At 40.3% G+C, this 18,544-nt stretch overlaps 2 protein-coding genes across 3 annotated transcripts; both read right to left on the reverse strand.

Annotated features, from left to right (window-relative positions):
• Window positions 1-290: 290 nt before the first annotated feature.
• twist1 (twist family bHLH transcription factor 1) lies at window positions 291-2,439 on the reverse strand. Its single transcript, XM_005802688.3, has 2 exons — window positions 1,471-2,439; window positions 291-747 (listed from the first exon to the last, which is right to left on the reverse strand). The coding sequence occupies exon 1, from the start codon at window positions 2,047-2,049 to the stop codon at window positions 1,504-1,506; it is 546 nt and encodes a 181-aa protein (XP_005802745.1). The 5' UTR covers window positions 2,050-2,439; the 3' UTR covers window positions 291-747; window positions 1,471-1,503.
• Window positions 2,440-6,040: 3,601 nt separating this feature from the next.
• Window positions 6,041-17,582, reverse strand: ferd3l (Fer3 like bHLH transcription factor). 2 transcript variants are annotated; one of them, XM_023345522.1, is made up of 2 exons: window positions 17,529-17,582; window positions 6,041-6,604 (listed from the first exon to the last, which is right to left on the reverse strand). In XM_023345522.1, exons 1-2 carry the CDS (start codon window positions 17,531-17,533, stop codon window positions 6,112-6,114), a joined length of 498 nt encoding a protein of 165 aa, XP_023201290.1. In that variant the 5' UTR covers window positions 17,534-17,582; the 3' UTR covers window positions 6,041-6,111. The 2 variants fall into 2 exon arrangements, with proteins under 2 accessions (XP_023201290.1, XP_005802796.1); XM_005802739.2 differs by lacking the exon at window positions 17,529-17,582 and adding an exon at window positions 6,738-6,880.
• Between the last annotated feature and the right edge of the window lie 962 nt (window positions 17,583-18,544).

Consider the following 18,544-nt stretch of genomic DNA (forward strand, 5'->3'; position numbering starts at 1 on the left):
ACGGTTCTGAATTCACCACGTTCAAACAGACCACTAGATAATTATGGCTTTCCCAGATCCCCGAGCTCACGAAATCACTGCTGAATATGCCAGCAGTGTGAGATGTTTTCTTTTGCCCCCTCCACTCTGCTTTAGTTCCCTTGGGTTTCATCAACAACCAATGAAAATAATGTTGACATAAACCTTAAAACCATTCCAGAAGACCTTGAAGTGAAAGCCCTGCCATTGTTCAGTTTATTTAGGCTCACAAACGCTTGAACGAACTAACAAGACAGCCAAAAGAGATGAAAGATTGCCTATTATTATCTTTATTTGACGTATCATCAAATATTTACAACAGGGGGGAAAATGGGTTATCCATTCAACACTGTTTGATAACCTGAAAATAAATAAGCTTTATTGGAGAAAGGGGATAAAAGGAATTTCATACCTGCGTACAAAAATAAATACAAAATACTTCTTTTTTTTTTCTTAAAAAACTGTCACGGAATGTGGAGTCATTTTTTTTTTCTCTCATGTTTCAAAACAGAGCAGTTCGTCAGGGGCTTGTTTTGTTTGTACAACATTCATAGTCGCAGTGGTCTCTCTCTTTCTTCATATCCGTCCTGGCAGTCCAAGTGCTCCCCTTGCAAACATTACAATCCACGCAAAGGGAAAAGTAAAAGGGGCTGCTTTCCTCAGAGGCCTGAAGCAAAGCAACAGATCCTGGCCTTGGCTGTTTCCGGCCTGAGTCACTCGTTCTTCAGTCTGTAAAAGAAAGAAATATGAATTGTGTATCAGGAAAACACAATATCTGTAATCAAACATTGATTTTACATGGTACGTGGATGACATCTTGAGATTTTAAGCCAAATGTGGTTTCTGTTCAGTCTTTAAAGAACGAAACCTGGTGAGTAACGTATTCCTAAGGATTTTATTGCTATATTTATTGATATAGAATGCTTTAGGGATAAAATTTAGGTTTTTTTTTTTACTGAGAAAAGCTCTGCATTGTCTTTTTTAAAAAGTGACTTGCACTTATTGCACTGATAATCCATGTCAGCAAATGGACATTTGCAATGAGGTCTTTGCAAAACATTATTGGAAGGGCAATGCTTTGCAGTAACTGATCCAAGACTTTCAGTAGTCATTAAACTATAAAACCTGGTATGTGATGCATTCAAATAAATTGAACAGATGACATTATGTAAGATTTGCATATAGTTTAGCAATAAGTCTCTAAAGCCTTTTTGCAGGTAAATATACATTTATTTTCACTGGTTTTCAATAAAATGCACGTAACATCGTATTTTGCTGTTCAAATGAGGCTTCAGCACTAGCTGCCAGTTGGCCGTTTCGCAGACTTCGACGTTATGCAACCCCATACGTGTTTAAGTAGGTGCCATACAGACATCGGACTGGAAATAAGACCAGGTTCCATTTGACACATTGTGACCCAGCAGTATGGAATGCTAAAGTGTCCCAGCTTACCCTGATGCCTCATCACAGACATCCCAGGTCCAGTTAGTGGGAAGTGGTCGACAAGGACCATGCGCCCCCCATCCTCCAAACTGAGAATGCGTAGCTCAAGCGCTCGTGCGCCACGTAGCTGCAATTGGTCCCTCGCGCGTCCAGCTCGTCACTCTGGAGAACCTGGCACAGAAAGTCAATATAGCGGGCCGCCAGCTTCAGCGTCTGGATCTTGCTGAGCTTGTCAGACGGGAGGGTGGGGATAATTTTACGTAACGACGTGAACGCTTCGTTCAACGACTGCGTCCGTTGTCGCTCGCGGATGTTGGCCATCACACGCTGCGTCTGCAGGTCGTCGAAGGAGCGCGCGGGGCTGCTGCTACTGGCCTCGCTGCCGCCGCTTCCTCCGTCGTCGCAGATCTTCCTGCACTTTTTCTTGCCACGGATGGAGCTCTCTACGCCTCCCTCCTCATCCTCCTCCTCGTCCGTGCTCCGGCGCGCTGCCCGCCGCTTTCTCGCCCCTCTCCGTGGCAACTGACGGTCACTCTCCTCCTCGCTGTTCCCAGCGCTGTCCATCGGGGAGGAGTCGTCTTCCCGCATCGTCTTTTCAGACAGACTTTTTTTTTTTTTTTTTAAGTATTATTCCTTTTTCGGATATGGTACAGTTTTGACCCCTGACCCAAGTACCTGTCACAAATATCAACAAACAGGACAGCTATACTAAGGCGTTTGGCCTGCAATGGTTTTAGATCTGAATTATGAAATGCGGTGCGCCACAAAGAGGGAGAGGTATCTGCCAGGCCGGGACGACCCCAGGCTCTTATAGCAAGGAGAGGGCAGGAGGATTTTGGGGAGGACTCTCTGATTGGGAGAGGAGGGGTGTAATATAATACTGCGGGACAAGGAGACTTAGGGAAAACTCCTTAAAACACGAAAGCTTCTCCACACAGAAGTGGGAGGATGTGGTGGGGCAACGTTATTAAAGCATGCATCTTGTGCAAACACTAGCTATGTGGAGATCATTTCTTCTTCTTTTTTTCTTTCACTGTTGCACAAAGCTAACAAAATAAGTGGAATTCCTTTGAGTTAGAAGGCCCCCACCCATCCATATTGTTCATTTTTCATCCACAGGTTGCTTTAGCAGCGGCCTTTAGCAGGTCTGCGTTGTTGGGTCTGGCTTCTCTCATCTTCCTCTTCGCAATATCCCACAGATTCTTTACGGGGTTTAGGAGAGGCCATTTTGCTGTAATGAAGCACACTGGTACCATTGCCATTAAAAGCACGTACACTTTTGTGAGCACATTGCTGGCGATTGCTGCTGGAAAAGGAAATCTGTATCTCCATACAAAGGGAAGCATGAAATGCTATATAAGTTCCCATTGCAGCGTATGCCCTGTGAATCTTCCCAAATCTCTTTAATGGACTTGGATTCACATTCGTTTCAAGGCTGCAGTTGTCCCTATCGCCTTTGGACACATTTTCCTTCCACTAAGCTTTCCAGCAATTTACTTGAAAACAGACCTTTACCTTATAACAGAATCTGTTTGCTTTCTTGGCCTTATGTATTCTGATTTTGTTATAAACTGAATTGTGTTATGTGTTTTAATAAGCTTCAAGCTGCAATTATCAAAATTAACCAGAAATAAAGACTTAAAGTATATTAGTGTGATAAGACTACATATTTCACTTTTTAAATTCTAATGAATGAAGTAGTTGATCATATCAAAATATTTTGAAATGACATTTAGGAGCAAAAGTGCCCCAGTTCAAAACAATTAGTTTACTAAATAAGTTCTAAATAACAAAAGGAAATAAATTCATTTGATATTTATTTAATTATCTAAATTTCAGCATTGTCTAAATTGTACATAATGAAATGTAGAAATATTTAACTAGAATATTTACTGGCTGCATCTTAGAAGAATGTGTAAATAATCCGTATTTATTTACTTATTTCGTATCCCCGCTTTGTAGCACATTCTGAATTAATTTCTTTTCGCTTCACCCTGTAAGGTCAGTGGGCGGGGCTAACTTCTATAAACAAGGTGATTGGTCTGCAATTCAGGTGCACGGTCTGGTTCACAAGACGTAGTGATACTGAAATAGCATACTAAAAGAAATAATAATAATAATAATAATAATAATAATAATAATAATAATAATAATAATAATAATAATAATAATAATAATAATAATAATAATAATAATGACCTATTATTGGCTATCATAATATTATTATTATTATAAAATTCTAATTATGAAATAAATAACTAAAATATTTACAAATAATTTTGATATATAAAGAATTCTGTTTTTACTTATTGGTTTACACATTGTGCATTTAATAAATTTACAGATGTAAATGAACTAAAATATTATTTATTAGTCATTGTGTTTTGGTTTTCTTTAAGTTAACACACATGTGAGTTTTCACTTCATTCATGGCAATACGGACTCTCTCAGAGCTTCTATTTTCCAAATAGAGATCCAGAGATCCTGACGTTGAAAGTGTCATCCCCTTTTCTTCTTTCCCATTCAAAACAAACAGAAAACAGCCAAAAGTCTCGGTGAGCTGCCAGGTTTAGACGCCTCAGAAGGGAACAGCGGTGGTTAAAAAACATCAGGCCACTGAAACACAGGAGGTTGTCCCAGCAGGAGGTCTTTGCTCCTATAAGCAGACCGACGTGTTTATTTTCCCGTCAGCTGCCCCGCGTTGAGGTATGCACTTAAATGGGCCCGACTTCCCCGCAGGGAATCGCGGCACAGCAGCTCAGGTTTAAAGGAAGATCCGTCCTGTCCAAGGGTGCTCCTAGGGGCGGAACGCTGCGCGCAGCGGGGCGCGTATATGGGACTGGAGCGAAACGCAAATATGTGGTAAAGGTGGAATGGGAGGGAGGACAAGAGCGGTCGTGAACGTACTTGACCAGTGAGCAAAAGTCTCTACTAATAGAACAATGTTATTTATGGATAAAATAATAATAATTAAAAAAAAATTAGAATGAATAAAGACGCATTAGTTACTTTTTCTTTTGCTGGCTGGAGGGGGGGGGGGGGGGGTGTTAGTTGCTTGTGAATCTTATCAGTAAATAATCTTGAAAATGCAAAAGATTTGAAAGCCAAATCCAAGATTCACTGTGTGAAGCTGGGTGATCATCTTGGTGTCTCGGAGGTGTAAATTGACAGAGACAGGCTCCGATTGAGGCCTTTGCGATTAGACTTGCTGCTTATCTCTTGATTGGGTTAAAAATGATTAATCTCTTCCCTTTACAAAACCAAATCGTCAAATTAATCACCACATCGTCAGTAAAAAAAACGCCAGTAGCTCACCTGCTCTGCAGAGGCCAGGTGAGACGTCTGGTTGCGTAACTCTCCAAGGTGCTGAAACAAGCATTACGATTTTTAGCGTCAACCCTTTGGAAGTTCTGATCAGGAGTTTTCACAAGCAAACATTGAGCTGTTCATCTCATTGTAAGCAAAGGAGGGGAGTTTGTTTGCTTGTTTTTTTTTTTTCAAGGAACAAACAAAAAGGTAGAATTTTGTAAGGAACATCATTTTGGAGGGTGGGAGGTGGGAAGAGAGAGGATGGTGCTCGGTTCTCTTTGGGTACTCCGGCTTTCTCCCAAAAGTAATAAAAGGAAAAGGAAAAGAAAAACATGACGATTATAGGTTGATTTACTGTAGGTTGAGTGGTGTTTCTCTAGATTACTCTGTGTTTGCGTGGTTATGTGTCTCTTTGTTGCCCTGTGATGGACAGGAAATCAATCAAAGTTGACCCTGCTTCGTAGCCAATGGCGACACTGCAAGGATTAATCGTGGAGACCATGCGTAGTGCCTCCAGGCCAGCAGGGGGCTCTCATGAGTGCAGGACTTTTAACTGGTATTTCAAAATTTTCTCCAAAGTTTTACAGAGTTTAAAATAATGTAAAATGCTTTCAGACCTTTTCGAATGGTTTCGGTTTTAAACGAATTAACAAATATGGGTTAAAACGTAATACTAAAGTTTTATTTTAATATTCACAATTTAATATGGCTCGCCATTAATTTATCCTATGGAGTCCACATATCCGAGGCTTAATCAGTAAATAATAATAATAATAATAATAATAATAATAATAATAATAATAATAATAATAATAATAATAATAATAATAATAATAATAATAATAATAATAAAAGTACATTCTTTGGTGTAGATTCTTGGACGTCCATGGTAATCTTGTGAGTTATAAATTAATTTGCCTTCATTTATAACTATCAATAAAAAGTACAACCAATTAAATCAACCATTCCTTCCAGATTATATTGAAAGACAGTACTCAAATAAAACCAAAATTTTCACTGCTTCTGTTATTTCCTTTCAATTCTTCGATTCATTAAGCGAATAACTGAAGGGTCAAGTAAAACACGAGTGACTAAATCCCCTTTCAGGCCTGATACAACACTCACACATTGAGTGCTGTGGTTGGTGGTGGTGTAGATAATGAACAACCCCAAATCCAATTATGGTTATCTAATAATAATAATAATAATAATAAAGCTCTTATCGCAAAAGAAAAACACATACGTTTCCTATTACTTAACTGTGCAGCTGTTTATTCCTTTTTTTTTCCAGTAGCAACTTATATTTAGTCTATACGGAGGGGGAAAACACATAACTCTGTCTCAGGTGTTCTCCAGCAGGTCCATCATGAAGGAGATGTAGACGATGGCCAGACGCAGCGTTTCGATCCGAGACAGCCTCTTCTCGTACGCAAAGGTGGGAACTTTTCTCCTCAGCTCATCAAACGCCTCGTTCAGGCTGAACATCCTCTTTCTCTCCCGCACGTTGGCCGCCTGCCGCTGGACTCCGGTGATGATCCTCCTCCGTTTGGACCTGCTGTGCCCGCGGCTGCAGCATCTCGGTGAAAAGCTCGCCGTAAGCTCCGTGCGCCCTTCGCCAGGCGGAGAACTGCTGCAGGAAGAGCCGCTCAGCCGCGTCTGGTTGTTCGGACAGTACGGCGAGATGTCCACCTCCTCTGATCCTAAAGCGCACTTCTGGGTGAACCCGATCAGGTTGATGTCACTGACAAAGTTTATTAACACGGAGTCGTGAATGTCCATGATCAAGTCTGCATGCAGCTGGCAGAGCGAAAGGGATGTCTCTTTTGTTTGTCTCCTGTTCAGTTAAGAGGACAAAAAAAAAAGTCAGACTCCAAGCGATCGCCAAACCACGACAAGTGCATCCAAGTTTCTACATATCCTGTCAGCTCTCCACGGGGTTAGATCCTCTTTGGCTGAAGTCCAAGTACCTTTTTCCTGTGGTTTTAATAAGTCACCCACACCTCTTCACAGCGCTACATCTTTCATGCCACCTCTGCTTCTCAATGGACTGTATTTCTCCTCTTAGTAAGGCCTTTTAGAGGAAAGCTGGAGGGTTCCCCCAATTGATGCGGTGTCCTCCCCACCCCAGAGGCCCTAAATGAGCTTCTGAAGAACGGAGGCTCTTGACAGAAGGTCACAGACTCTTGTTTGCTCTCTTCTCTGGGCCTCGGCTGCTAAATAATGACACTTTTAACACTTAAACTGGCCAGGAGAAGACCAAACAGAGCATTCTCTGACAGTCAAAAGCTTTTCTGTTGCAAATCAAAGCAAATAGCTGCCCGTTCCCATGGCAAGAAAGAGTCCACACTGCAGGAACTGCTGAGAGAATCACTGGGAGCTTCAATACGGCAAAGAAATTCCTCTTTGTCTTAATTTTGTCACACTCAAACAATCAGTTTGGGCAATGAGTTTATTTACTTTCCACTTGCTGTGTTTCACATGTTCAAGTACAGACAAATTGTCCACATGTTTAAAGTGACTATTTTTTGAGTAGGGATCATAGTTACGTTTCTTTCAATTCAATGTCTCCTAATCAGGGAGATGGCTATTAAAAGCTACAAAACTCTAGTTGCTGATTCATGAATGGCCAACTGCTTTTCAGTATGATTTTGGGGATGGGTCTCACAAAAGAGTCACACCGCTTAAACTTTTTTCAGTTTGCCACATTTTACCTACCAACTCGTTTTCATCCGGTTTGTTTGCAGTCTCCATCCATCGTCCTATCGACTCTGATCAGCTTCGTTCTGAAGCAAATAATCCCACAGCATGATGAAGCCGCCACCTTGTTTCACAGAGAGGACGATGTGTTCAAGGTGATGTGCAGCATCACATCACCTTGATACCGCAGGTGCGCAAAAACAGGGGAATATGTGCTGATTTGTAAGGTAAGATCGATGTTTGTGTGAGAAAACAACCATTTAGTTATTTGGCAAACCTCAACCTAACGTTACAGTTAATAAAAACTTTTGTTGCCCTTTTGTTGATGATTTCATGGTGTGTTTTACTCCACTGAGACAGAAAACACACTTTGCACTTTATTAATAAACAACAAATAAGACGGCTGTTCAGGAACTGCACTTGTTTTCTTCAACTGTATCCGAGCAACCAGCTTTTTTTCTTCTTCATTTTACTGCCAACCGGAACCAAAATATTGCACTGAAATGTGGTGTAACGTTGTGACAGTTCTCCACTTGCACACAGCAGATATCCACATACAGAAAAATAATTAAAAAAAGAACTCGAGTCTGCATCATTTTATGATTTGCGGTTTCTTTTGATTTTGAACGCGCATCTCCTCCACGTCGCTCTGACTTTATGCCTTCGTCTCACTTTCGTTTTGTGTATTTTCCTGGCAGACAGATACTCATGACGGGACATTCCGTCGGTTGTTGTGGAGACGCTGTGAAAGCACAGCTGGCCCGTAGAATATGAGGTAATCTCACCCTGGGGCTGCTTAGCAAATATTGGTCTTAAATAGGGAGTAAAACCCCAAAAGAGGCATGCAAACAGAGTCACAGGGACACACACACACATACACACACGCACATACCTACCGGGGTTTATCCCAGTTTTAGTCAGGACATACCTAAACACAGACACTCAGAATGGTTCATTTCCTGCTCTGCTCTCCTACTACTTAGTGGCAGTACAGATTAAAATTAATGATGGTTGTCTTGTGACAGTGTTGAAAGAAAACCCTGTGCATGTGATATGTACAAATTCATTATAAACAGAATGCCCTTAAGAGGTTTTAATTCATGGAATTCATTATCTTATGTTTTTACAATAAGTTGAGGAAACCATCCAAATATGCTGACAACACAGGTAAAACAGTCTGGATATTAATTTGTAATTTTTTTAAAGGCTGCACAGCGCCTTGCAAAACAAAGTGTTCTTTCTTCTTGGGCTTGAACGTTTTCGTATTTTATCACATTACAGCCACAATCTACTGTGTATTTTAGGTTTTTTTTAGTGATTTAATGTAAGCGACCAGCACAATGTAGGCCAAAATTGTGAAGTGGGAGAAAAATGAAAAATGTCATCCCTGACCTGTTTCATGTGTTCCTGGCTCAACTTGACGCTGTTGGTTCGCTTATGTTATCCAACAAACAGCAGAGGGTTTTATAGAACAGCTGGATGTAAAATGAGATTAAATTACACACAGGATTGGAGTGCATTTACCATCTAGGCAACTGGTTGTAAAGGATTATATTTCAGCGATATCAGAGGAAAACAATGTGAACACAAAAGCTTGAGCTCAGTTTGAAAAACAAACACAAAACAAAACAAAAAACACCCCAAAAAACAACCAGTATCCGGCAAACATGAGTTTTCGGCCTACAAAATAAGATATTTTGTGGTATTTAGGAAATCTAAATCTTAACACACAACTGAGGCAGAACCCCCCCCCCCAAAAAATCCTAAATGCTTGTTACATAAAGTGCACTCGTTTTGCCCAGAAGAAACTGAAGGTTTTGAATATAGAGATCACCAGAGAGCAGTGCGTGTCCGATGAGCTGCTGCAGAGCAGCCAGAGCTGTTCTCACAATGTAAATCTGTCTCGCTCTACTCCTCCTCTGGCTCTACGCTCAGTTTCCTGTCAGAGTACTGCCAAATTGTGTCGACCACCTCCAACGTAAATCACACTGGAGATGCTCCCCTCTGGTTGCTTCTTCCTTTTTTCCTTGTGCTTGATCCCGAATCCTAATCGCTCTCTCTCTCTGCCTCTCTCGCCATGCTTCCAAACTTTTCCTCATCTCATTTTGATTACTTGCTCTCTGCACGTTCTCCACACCTTCAAATTAGGAACACAAGACCACACTTGGTACTGTAAGTACACAGTTATTTGCAAGTGTTTACACGTGCACGGTACTTACATTCGAACTTAGAAACAAGTTGGCGACCCTTTCGTAACATTAAGGCTGACTTAGATCTGGAATCTAAAGAGAAAGAAGTCAAAGTTGGACAAAGGGAGTGGAGAAGATGTGTTTAACTCCTGACCTGTCTGCTTCTCCTTCATTGTGTCACTCTGAATTACTCCTCTATCCTTCTTGCTTTTTCTGGACCCCAAAGCTGACTCATGGTCCCTCTTGTCCAATGCTACATTTCTCTGTCTCTCTCTCTGTCTCTGATTGGTGGGACTCTTTTGCCAATGGCCTGTTATTGGATGTTTACACAGCTGGGTGGCCATGTGAAACATAGGACTCATGACTTGGACACACTCCAATACCACATCATATATCTTCTTAACCCCCTCTTTGAGATTCTCCCGCCCCACCACATGCACAGATACACCCACCCGTTCGCAAAACCGCTGCATGCCTTCGGTTCTCCATTTTTTAAATAAACATTTCTTTCAGCCCAGTGTCACTTGAAATGTCACCACTTGGCTCCTTTACCCAACCATAATGGTGTCAGCACCTTTTTCGTTGACTCTAAGCAGACGCCCCCACCCACTTTACACCCACCTCTGGCCTTCCTTTGGTCTGAGTAATCCCCGGGTTTGTTTTGAAGGAAAAAAACCCTCCCCAAAAAACTGGGTTTCTTCCACCTCTACTTACTATCTTTACTTCCAAAGTGAAAAATTCAATATTTGCAGGGAGTTACATTCTCCGTCAGTCTCTGAATTCGGCTGGAGACTTACGACGGCGATAAAGGCAATATGAGCACGCCTTCATCACTTTTTACTGTGTTTTGGTCCTTTTATTCTGCGCATAAGTATCTAAGTGACAGTCTGTTATTTTTTATGGTTATTTTCCCCTTTGCAGAGATATAACTTAGATACCACATGTTTTCCACATGGACAGGGATTTTCTTTGCTCAACATGACACTGGTAGCACTTAAAAACAAACAAGCTCTGAAATATGGAGCGCATAAAGAAGAAGCATTAACAGTTCTTGCGTAAACAGCAGAGTGTTTACCTTCTCAGTGGGATTTCTGATGTTTTTTACAGCTTGACGAACCAAAGCACCAGATCCATGTTAAATAAATGTGCACTTTATGTTTGCGAGTGGGTGTGAGGTTTTCCGAGCAAATTTCGTTGTTTATGTGATGTGGCGATAACAGTTAGAAAGGTGGTTATTTTTTTATCTGTTTATAAAGTTTTAGAGTGTACCATACAGCAAGGACAGAGGGGATTTATTTATTTTCTTTTCACATCGGAGACTGGCAGCTGAGTTTATTGCTTCCAGTTAATCCAAAATGGCTGAAATATCTCAGGTTAAAGGAGCTGTAAATGACTGTTGACAAGGAGTATTGGTCCTTTTGAGGCCTGCTGTGATATGAAATGAACTTGTTTCCATTTTAACAGTACATCTCTTATGTAAATAACAGAACGAGGCCTGATAGGATATTCAGGAGTTCATCAAAAACAAACCAAAATGCTTTTGCAAATCAGACTCATCTATCTGATCCTGCGCTGATATTTAGCTTTAAGGAGTCAACCTATGCAGCAAGGATGTACAATACTCTGCACAGCAATACATTTGCCAGAAATTTGCATAGAAAATATCTGATTGGGTGATTTTGTTAATCATTTTTATGTGTTTTACAAAATGTATTCAGATTTGTTCTTTTAAACTTTTTTGTTTGCACTCAAGATCTTGAAATTCACTCGTTAAAAACGACATAATGACACGAAAACCAACCAACCACTCGAGTAAACAATCAGCCAACTGACCCACAGAAAAAGGGTAAAAAGACCGGACATATTAATAACTGAATCTGCACATTGGTATGAACAGATTTATCATGTAACAGCAGCTAAAATAGTTGTGCAAGTTTCCAGTTACCAGCAGATTGGATGGATACTTTGATGCAAATCCAGAGATGGGTTGATAATTAATACTGTACCTCAGTTTTGGCCATGTAAGAAAAATACAACATATTTATTTTTTATTTTGGACTAGACTCTAAATATAATGTGATAGAGTCAACTTGTTACGAGAGCTCACTTTTGTCCTCAGTGAAAGCAGTGTTAAATTCACTGAAGACAGATCTGAGTTTTTCCTGTTCATTTTAAATTTTACTGCTTGTGGCTTGTAGTAAATCAAAGTGGGATTTCTGCAAAGTCAGTGAATCATTCAGTGACTTAGGGCGCTTATTTCATTTTCATGTCTATTGCTTAATAAGTTCTTTTCCAGATTTCAGCTCTAATGTAGGTTACACATCATCAGCGGCAGAACTGGCCACCCACATTTCCTTTCATCTTTCTCCTGCGCCTTTAGGTGCCTTCAGCTCTGCCCTGTGGTTTGACAAGGTCTTCAGAAAAATATTAGAGTAAAATATTCAACTGCGTCCCGGGTATTGTTCTGCAAAGTTACGTGACTGGATGTGAGCTAACTTTTTCCAGTCCCAGAAGTTTTCATTCCTCCCTTTTGGCTTATTTATTTTCCTGTGGTTTTGGGAGGTTGTAGCAGCAGGTCTGATGACAAAATGTGTGTGTTCTTCTTTTTAACCCCTCTAACCTCATATTTGCTCTGCATTCTTTCTGCTTTGCACTTAATTTAAAGGCAAACGGTTTAGGGAGTGACAAAAAAAATATATTTTTACATTAGGTTGTTGTTCCAGAATAAATCAATGCAGTTATCCTCCAGTTTCCATGCTCCTTAGATTAACACTTTAATCGTTAGGCTTTTTCTCTGTTGATGTTAATAAGATACAAATAATTAAGATTAAAAGGATGAATGTTTCTGTTTTTTTTTTTTTTAAACCTCTGTCTTTTCTTTGGCATATTTCCACATTGTTTGGGTGTAGGAGTTATAGTTTATTTTGAACGCAGTCTAGACAGTCTACCTCCTCATTATACTGAGGTTTATTAATCTAACACGCCTGGCCAGGCAGGGCAGGCACAGCCAAACAATCTCACAGACAGACATAATAAAAAGAATGTACTCTTACATTCAGTGCTACCGCAAACTTTATACTTATTTCTAATTTTAAGGTGTACTTTGTCTTTTGAAAAACACAATTTGACTTAATTTGTCACCTGCAGTTCTTCTTGTCTTATTTCATTTATTTACCTGTTTTTTTATATTATTGGTTGCCTCTATTATGATTCATAATCTTTTTTTTGCATTTTGATTTATTTGTGTTGTGATTATTTCTAGGTTTCTTTTGGAGTTAGATATTAGTTTTTTTTCCTTTAGTTTTTACACTCCTGGATATGTGTGCAGCTCTTTAAGCATTTTAATGAGTTTAGATCCTCATTTGATTTAAAGTCACTTGTTACACTGTCATTTATTTTCTTCCGCATCTTTTTCCCGTACTCATTTTTCTGTTCAGTAGTATTTTCTTCCCCCTCATCTCCTCTCGGTTTAGATCACCACTCAGCTGCATATTCTGCTGAAAAGACTCCATGTCACTAGTCGTTGACTAATGTTGTGGGGTTGCCATGGAAACCACTAGGAAACAGATAGAGCGCAGCAACAACGCATTATGGTTGAAAATCCAGAAATACTGTATGTTGTGTGCGAGTTGGTACCAAATATTATTATCAGATCTGTCCCCCAAAAACATCTTTCTTCCACCATCTTTCCATCTTTTTTCTTCTTCTGCCACCTTAGTCGACTTATTGTTGACACACTGCTTTGCTGGAGTTTTTGCTAAATAAAATTCAGTGAAAATAATCCTAAAGTAAGTAAAAGCCACTTCTGTGTAATTTAACATTAGTACTCTACAGTTGCAATTTGTTAGAGAACATTTGTGAAGGTGAACAGCCTCATGAAGACCAACGGAGGGTTTAAAGTTGTGGAGACGTTTAAATCAGGGTTATTATTAAGCAAAATCCTAGAGTTTAAGCACCTAACAAGGCACTACTGTTAAATCATCCAATTATTAAGCACATGGCATAACCTACCAAGACGAGGCCACCTGCTACGTCCAGAGATTGACAACTCAGGTGACTTGGATGAGAGAACGACTAGTGTGACGTGACGGTTAGCAACCCTGGAATCTATTGGTGGCTGCAGAAAATCCGAGACTGCAACAGAGGTTCATCATCACAGCCGTAAGCACACGTTCAGCCCTGAAATGTCCAAGATTTTGTGGGAAAATTTGAAAACTGACTTGAAATCTGAACTTGAGATATTTTGCACCACCAGTATCTAGATGTGTAAATCTGACAGACACTAACCCCTAACGACTCACAGAAGCAGCATGGATTTGAACACCTTTCAAATTTTTATTTGCAACCCCCCCCCCCCCCAGCCAAAAAAGAAAGTTGAGACATATTTGTTTCATTTTCCATCCGCTTAACAATTTTGCACCACTTTGTCTTGTCTAAAAATGAAATCCCAAATGCAGTCTGCTGGAGTTCGTGGGTTGCAACATGACAAAAAGTGAAGTTGAAGGGATATGAAACACTGAAATGAAGTAACTCAAGTTGTTCCCTGGATAATACAAGATCTGTTTTGTTTTTTTTTGCTAGGACTCGCAGGAGCGGGACTGTTAAATGCTATCCACCCATTAAACCAAACATAAAGCTGCATTTACAGACAATGGTCTCTGTGGCTCTGTGAGTCTGCCCACCTTTAATGAAAAAAAAGCAGAAATGCAAAGCAGAACCTTTCTGAGGATTTCACAGCTGACTGTCGATCTTCAAAGGACGGACTCTGACAGAAAAGTGCTCTACTCGAGTCATGTTGAGAGTGAATGTGGCAACGGTTGCACCACTCTGACTGGTGGAACACTTAAGGTTTTATGACCTGCTGCCATTTGGGGCTCTGGGACAGAGCGGCGCACCGACCACATAACTAATTAGGCTTGGCCATCACGGGTGTGTAAGGTTGGGGATTTGTAGACTGCGGGTTGTGGATGTGTCTGCATGAGTGAATAAGCTAGTGAGCCAGTAAATGTGTGCCGTGGGCTGTTGAACGTGTGAGTACTGGACCAGGAGAATTGCGTCAGGCCGTCGTTTGTTCTCCATAAAGACTCCACCGACCCTTTCATGTAGAAGCTGCCGCCAGGCCTGGAAACTTTGACACGGGAGATAGAGACCCACAGCCAACCAAGACACACACACACACACTACAGCTCACACACAGACACACACCAGATACTGCTCATATCGGGGCTCAACCAAACACTCCTGCTATCGTCTCATTTCTCTGACCCTCCTTCTTCTTCTTCTTCTTCTTCTCTTCATCAGAGAATCGCAAAGATAAATGGCCACGCACAGATATGAGAGAGGGGCGGGGGAGTGGCGGGGCGAATTGGGTGTCAGACGTGGAATGTGTGTGAACTGCACACTGCCTCCTATAAATCAGGGAGACAAGCGGGAGGAGGAGACAAAGAGGGAGAGAGAAAGCAGGGCAGGAGAGAAGGCGGCCAGTGAGCATGAGGGAGTGATAGGAGGGACGACAAGATGAATGGGAGAGCAATGAGGGAGGAGGTACAGGTGCAAGAAAGGTGCAGGCTGCAAGTTCTGGTTGGATGAATGAGTGATAACACCAGAGGGAGGTCATGAAGGGACAAATTAGAGTTAAAGATCATTTTAATGTTACAATAAAAAAAAAAAATTAAAAAAGACATTCGTTAAGGTCTATAGGTTGAAATTTTATTTTGTTTTGCCCGGTGTGAAGGCAGTCAGGACACACCGATAACAGTTTCTGACAATCAGATGATCTATGAATCATCAAAAGGGCCTTAACTGGAACATACACCACTCCCTCAATAAGTCTCCCTTAAAACAGCTTTATGACTTGTAACTGATGTCTTTTTCAGATGGTAATAAATCTTCATTAACTTTTGATTTGTGCTCATTTCCAGCCTTTGCTGAAGCAGTTAAATTGGTGCCAAACTCAACAAGTACATTCCTATTAACTCATGGTCTGGACTGGTTGGGAAGCAATAAAAAGAGGACAGCATGAAAAAGGTCTGGCTCAAGTGAATGTAAACTTTTGGCAAACACACTGCTATTGGGTGACTGCTGAGAGAGTGTGTTGATGTTTTAATAGACAGAACCTGATTAGCTGATCATCTACTTTCCGCTAGTTAGATTAGCTGCTCAAAATACGGCAGAAAATGAGAAATAAAGCCCAACAACTCTTTATTTCCCTTACAAAATGACTCATTCAGCACTAACTTTTCATGTTTCTGACATTACAGCCACAAACGTTAACATTTCATATTTGGATTTTGTATAATAGAACAATAAAAAAAAATTTGCATAGCTGTAAAGTGGAAGTAAATGACACATGGATGGATACGGATTGAAACTCTTGAAATGTTTTGTACAAAATACCTTTAGCTCAACAGAACTGGACTGAGAGCATCTGTGAACAGCAGTTTTCAGATCTTGCCACAATTAGACTTAGGTCTGGACTTTGACTAATAAATACAAATACAGACGGACACTTTTCGTAATTTTTAGGATATTTTCAATGACAAAATGATATCTTCTTAAATGGAGGATGTTAGGTATAACGCACGGTTTTGCGTTGTCTTTCATTAGCCATGTGTCTTTGCTTTCATGTATATTTTGTTGTTAAGTAGGGCCACAAATATGTAGTGATCATTTCTTATCCTCAAAAACTTCTTCCCAACATTACACTTTGATAAATACCACAAGGGTTTTGACAGAGGTCTGTATTCTTGTTGCTAGGAACAAGATTAAAACACATTTTCTATTCCAAAACAACATGAGACATTTGACCCATAGACTTTGGACACTGTACATATTTTATTTAGTGAAGGTAAATGTCTGAGATCAAAACATCAAGATGTTCCTTTCTACTTTGTTTTGTTAAAATAGTGCATGTTTAACACTGCTTCTTACCAACTTAGACGGTAAAAAGAAAAGACTGAGTATTGGGAAAACACACCCTCTTTAAAAAAGGTTTTACTAAAGAGCACATAATGTGAATTATTTGTGTTTTAATGAATTAAACAACAAACTTAACCAAAGTGCAGAAGCAGTCTGCGGGAAAATCGAAGAAAAAAACAAACATAACCAGGGACTTGTCAGCCAACTTTAGTGAAAGATTGTCTCTTCTGTGATCTCTCCATTCTTTCAGATTATTCCGGCAGACGTTTTGGCCCTCTCTTCTTCACATCAGTTTCATCGGATAGCGCTCTTGACTTTAGGCAACTACAGTGCTTTAATTCTTTCCACTTTAGTCATTCTGCTCTCGATCAATATCCATTTCCATGACCCAAGCCTCAGCTGTCAGACCCTCGAATTTAACTTCCATGTCAGCGTGGCATACTGATGAATTTCTGATTGACTCAAAGACTGTAACGTACCCTGGTACTGCGGTGGAAAAACGATCCCATGCCATCAGAGCTCTGTCACCTTGCTTGACAGTTTGACAGTTTTTATGTTTTGGGGCTTAAATGCTGGGTCGTGCTCACAGAACGTAGTCATGTGTATTCTGGCCAAACATCCCGAAATTTGTTCTCACATCTTCAAAGTGCATAGCTGTAGAAATCTTGTGACATGCAGACGTTTCAGAGTAAAGGCTTTCTCTTGGGAACCTTTACAAAACAAATAACAACCGTTCAGTATTTCCCAAAACTTCTGTTTTACCCCTTAGGGATTTAACCGTTTTTGACATTTTGCAGCATTAGAAATACCTTATAAAACCATAATTTTAGTGTGTGCAGGTGATAAACTTTACCACTCTTAAATTTAACCTCAATCTATTAAAATGGACTTTAGATTCAGAGGTGAGGGTCAAACCAGGGATGATGGGGGTTTTAGGGAATGTCAGTTTCTCACCACATTTGCTTTGGTTCCTGCAGAGAAAGTCACCAGCTACTATTTGAAGCGCTGAAAGAGAGAGAGAAAAAAAACTGCATAAGAACGATAGTGTATTTCCCATGACACACAGATCTTATGTCTTCAATTATTCCCCGTCTTCTGAGAGATGACTCTGAGGGAAAGGAAAAGGCAGGTACTCAGTTCCGTGTCAAGTTGCAGGCAGTGGAAAATGTCATCTGGATGACTCCAGAAACAGAAAATCTGACTACTTCTACAACTCCTCCACCCCTCACAAACAGTGACTGAAGTGAAAAACACAGCAAGAACAAAACAGTGTGGTTAATGATAATCTTGTAGCTTTTGGTCTGAGTAAATGCAGAAAACACTTTAAATACTTCTCATTGTAAAAATTGAATGTCCATGCACGATGAATACAGCAATACGCCTACAGGTGACTGCATGTGAGGTTGACATCCCAATATTTTTGCAGCTCAGAAAAGATTGTTAGGCGGATGATGGAAAACTTGTTCGATTCTGCAAATCGACCCAAAACTAGGGTGGAGACTCGTCCTCCAGTAGATCAACGTTAAACAGAGATTAAAACACATTCTTGTGTTTGAATGGCCCAGTCAAAGTCCTGACCTACATCTGAACACGTGGCAAGTTGTAAAAAATGTGTTGTGTGGGAATAAATTTCTCACACACCAAATATCACCGGAGAAACTCTTTTCAGAGTTGTATTTGAAAAGAAAATGTTGCAACCTAGGTATCATTTGCCTTCCACGTCACAATTATGTACCACTTTATTCCACCTTCCATCATATAAAATCCCAGCAACAAACAATAAATCTCGTGGCTTTAATGTGAGAAAATTCAGGGGGTACAGAAAGTTTTTACAGGTGCAATCATCAGCTTAAAACATTAGCCGGCTATCATGCACTAAATATTTAAATGGGAAGATATTTTGACTGGGGTGAACCTGGGAAGAGTTCGCCCCACCTTGTATATTTTCCACAAAATGTCAATATATAAAC

Source organism: Xiphophorus maculatus, chromosome 13 (genome assembly GCF_002775205.1).
Source record: "Xiphophorus maculatus strain JP 163 A chromosome 13, X_maculatus-5.0-male, whole genome shotgun sequence".
Classification (NCBI taxonomy): domain Eukaryota; kingdom Metazoa; phylum Chordata; class Actinopteri; order Cyprinodontiformes; family Poeciliidae; genus Xiphophorus; species Xiphophorus maculatus.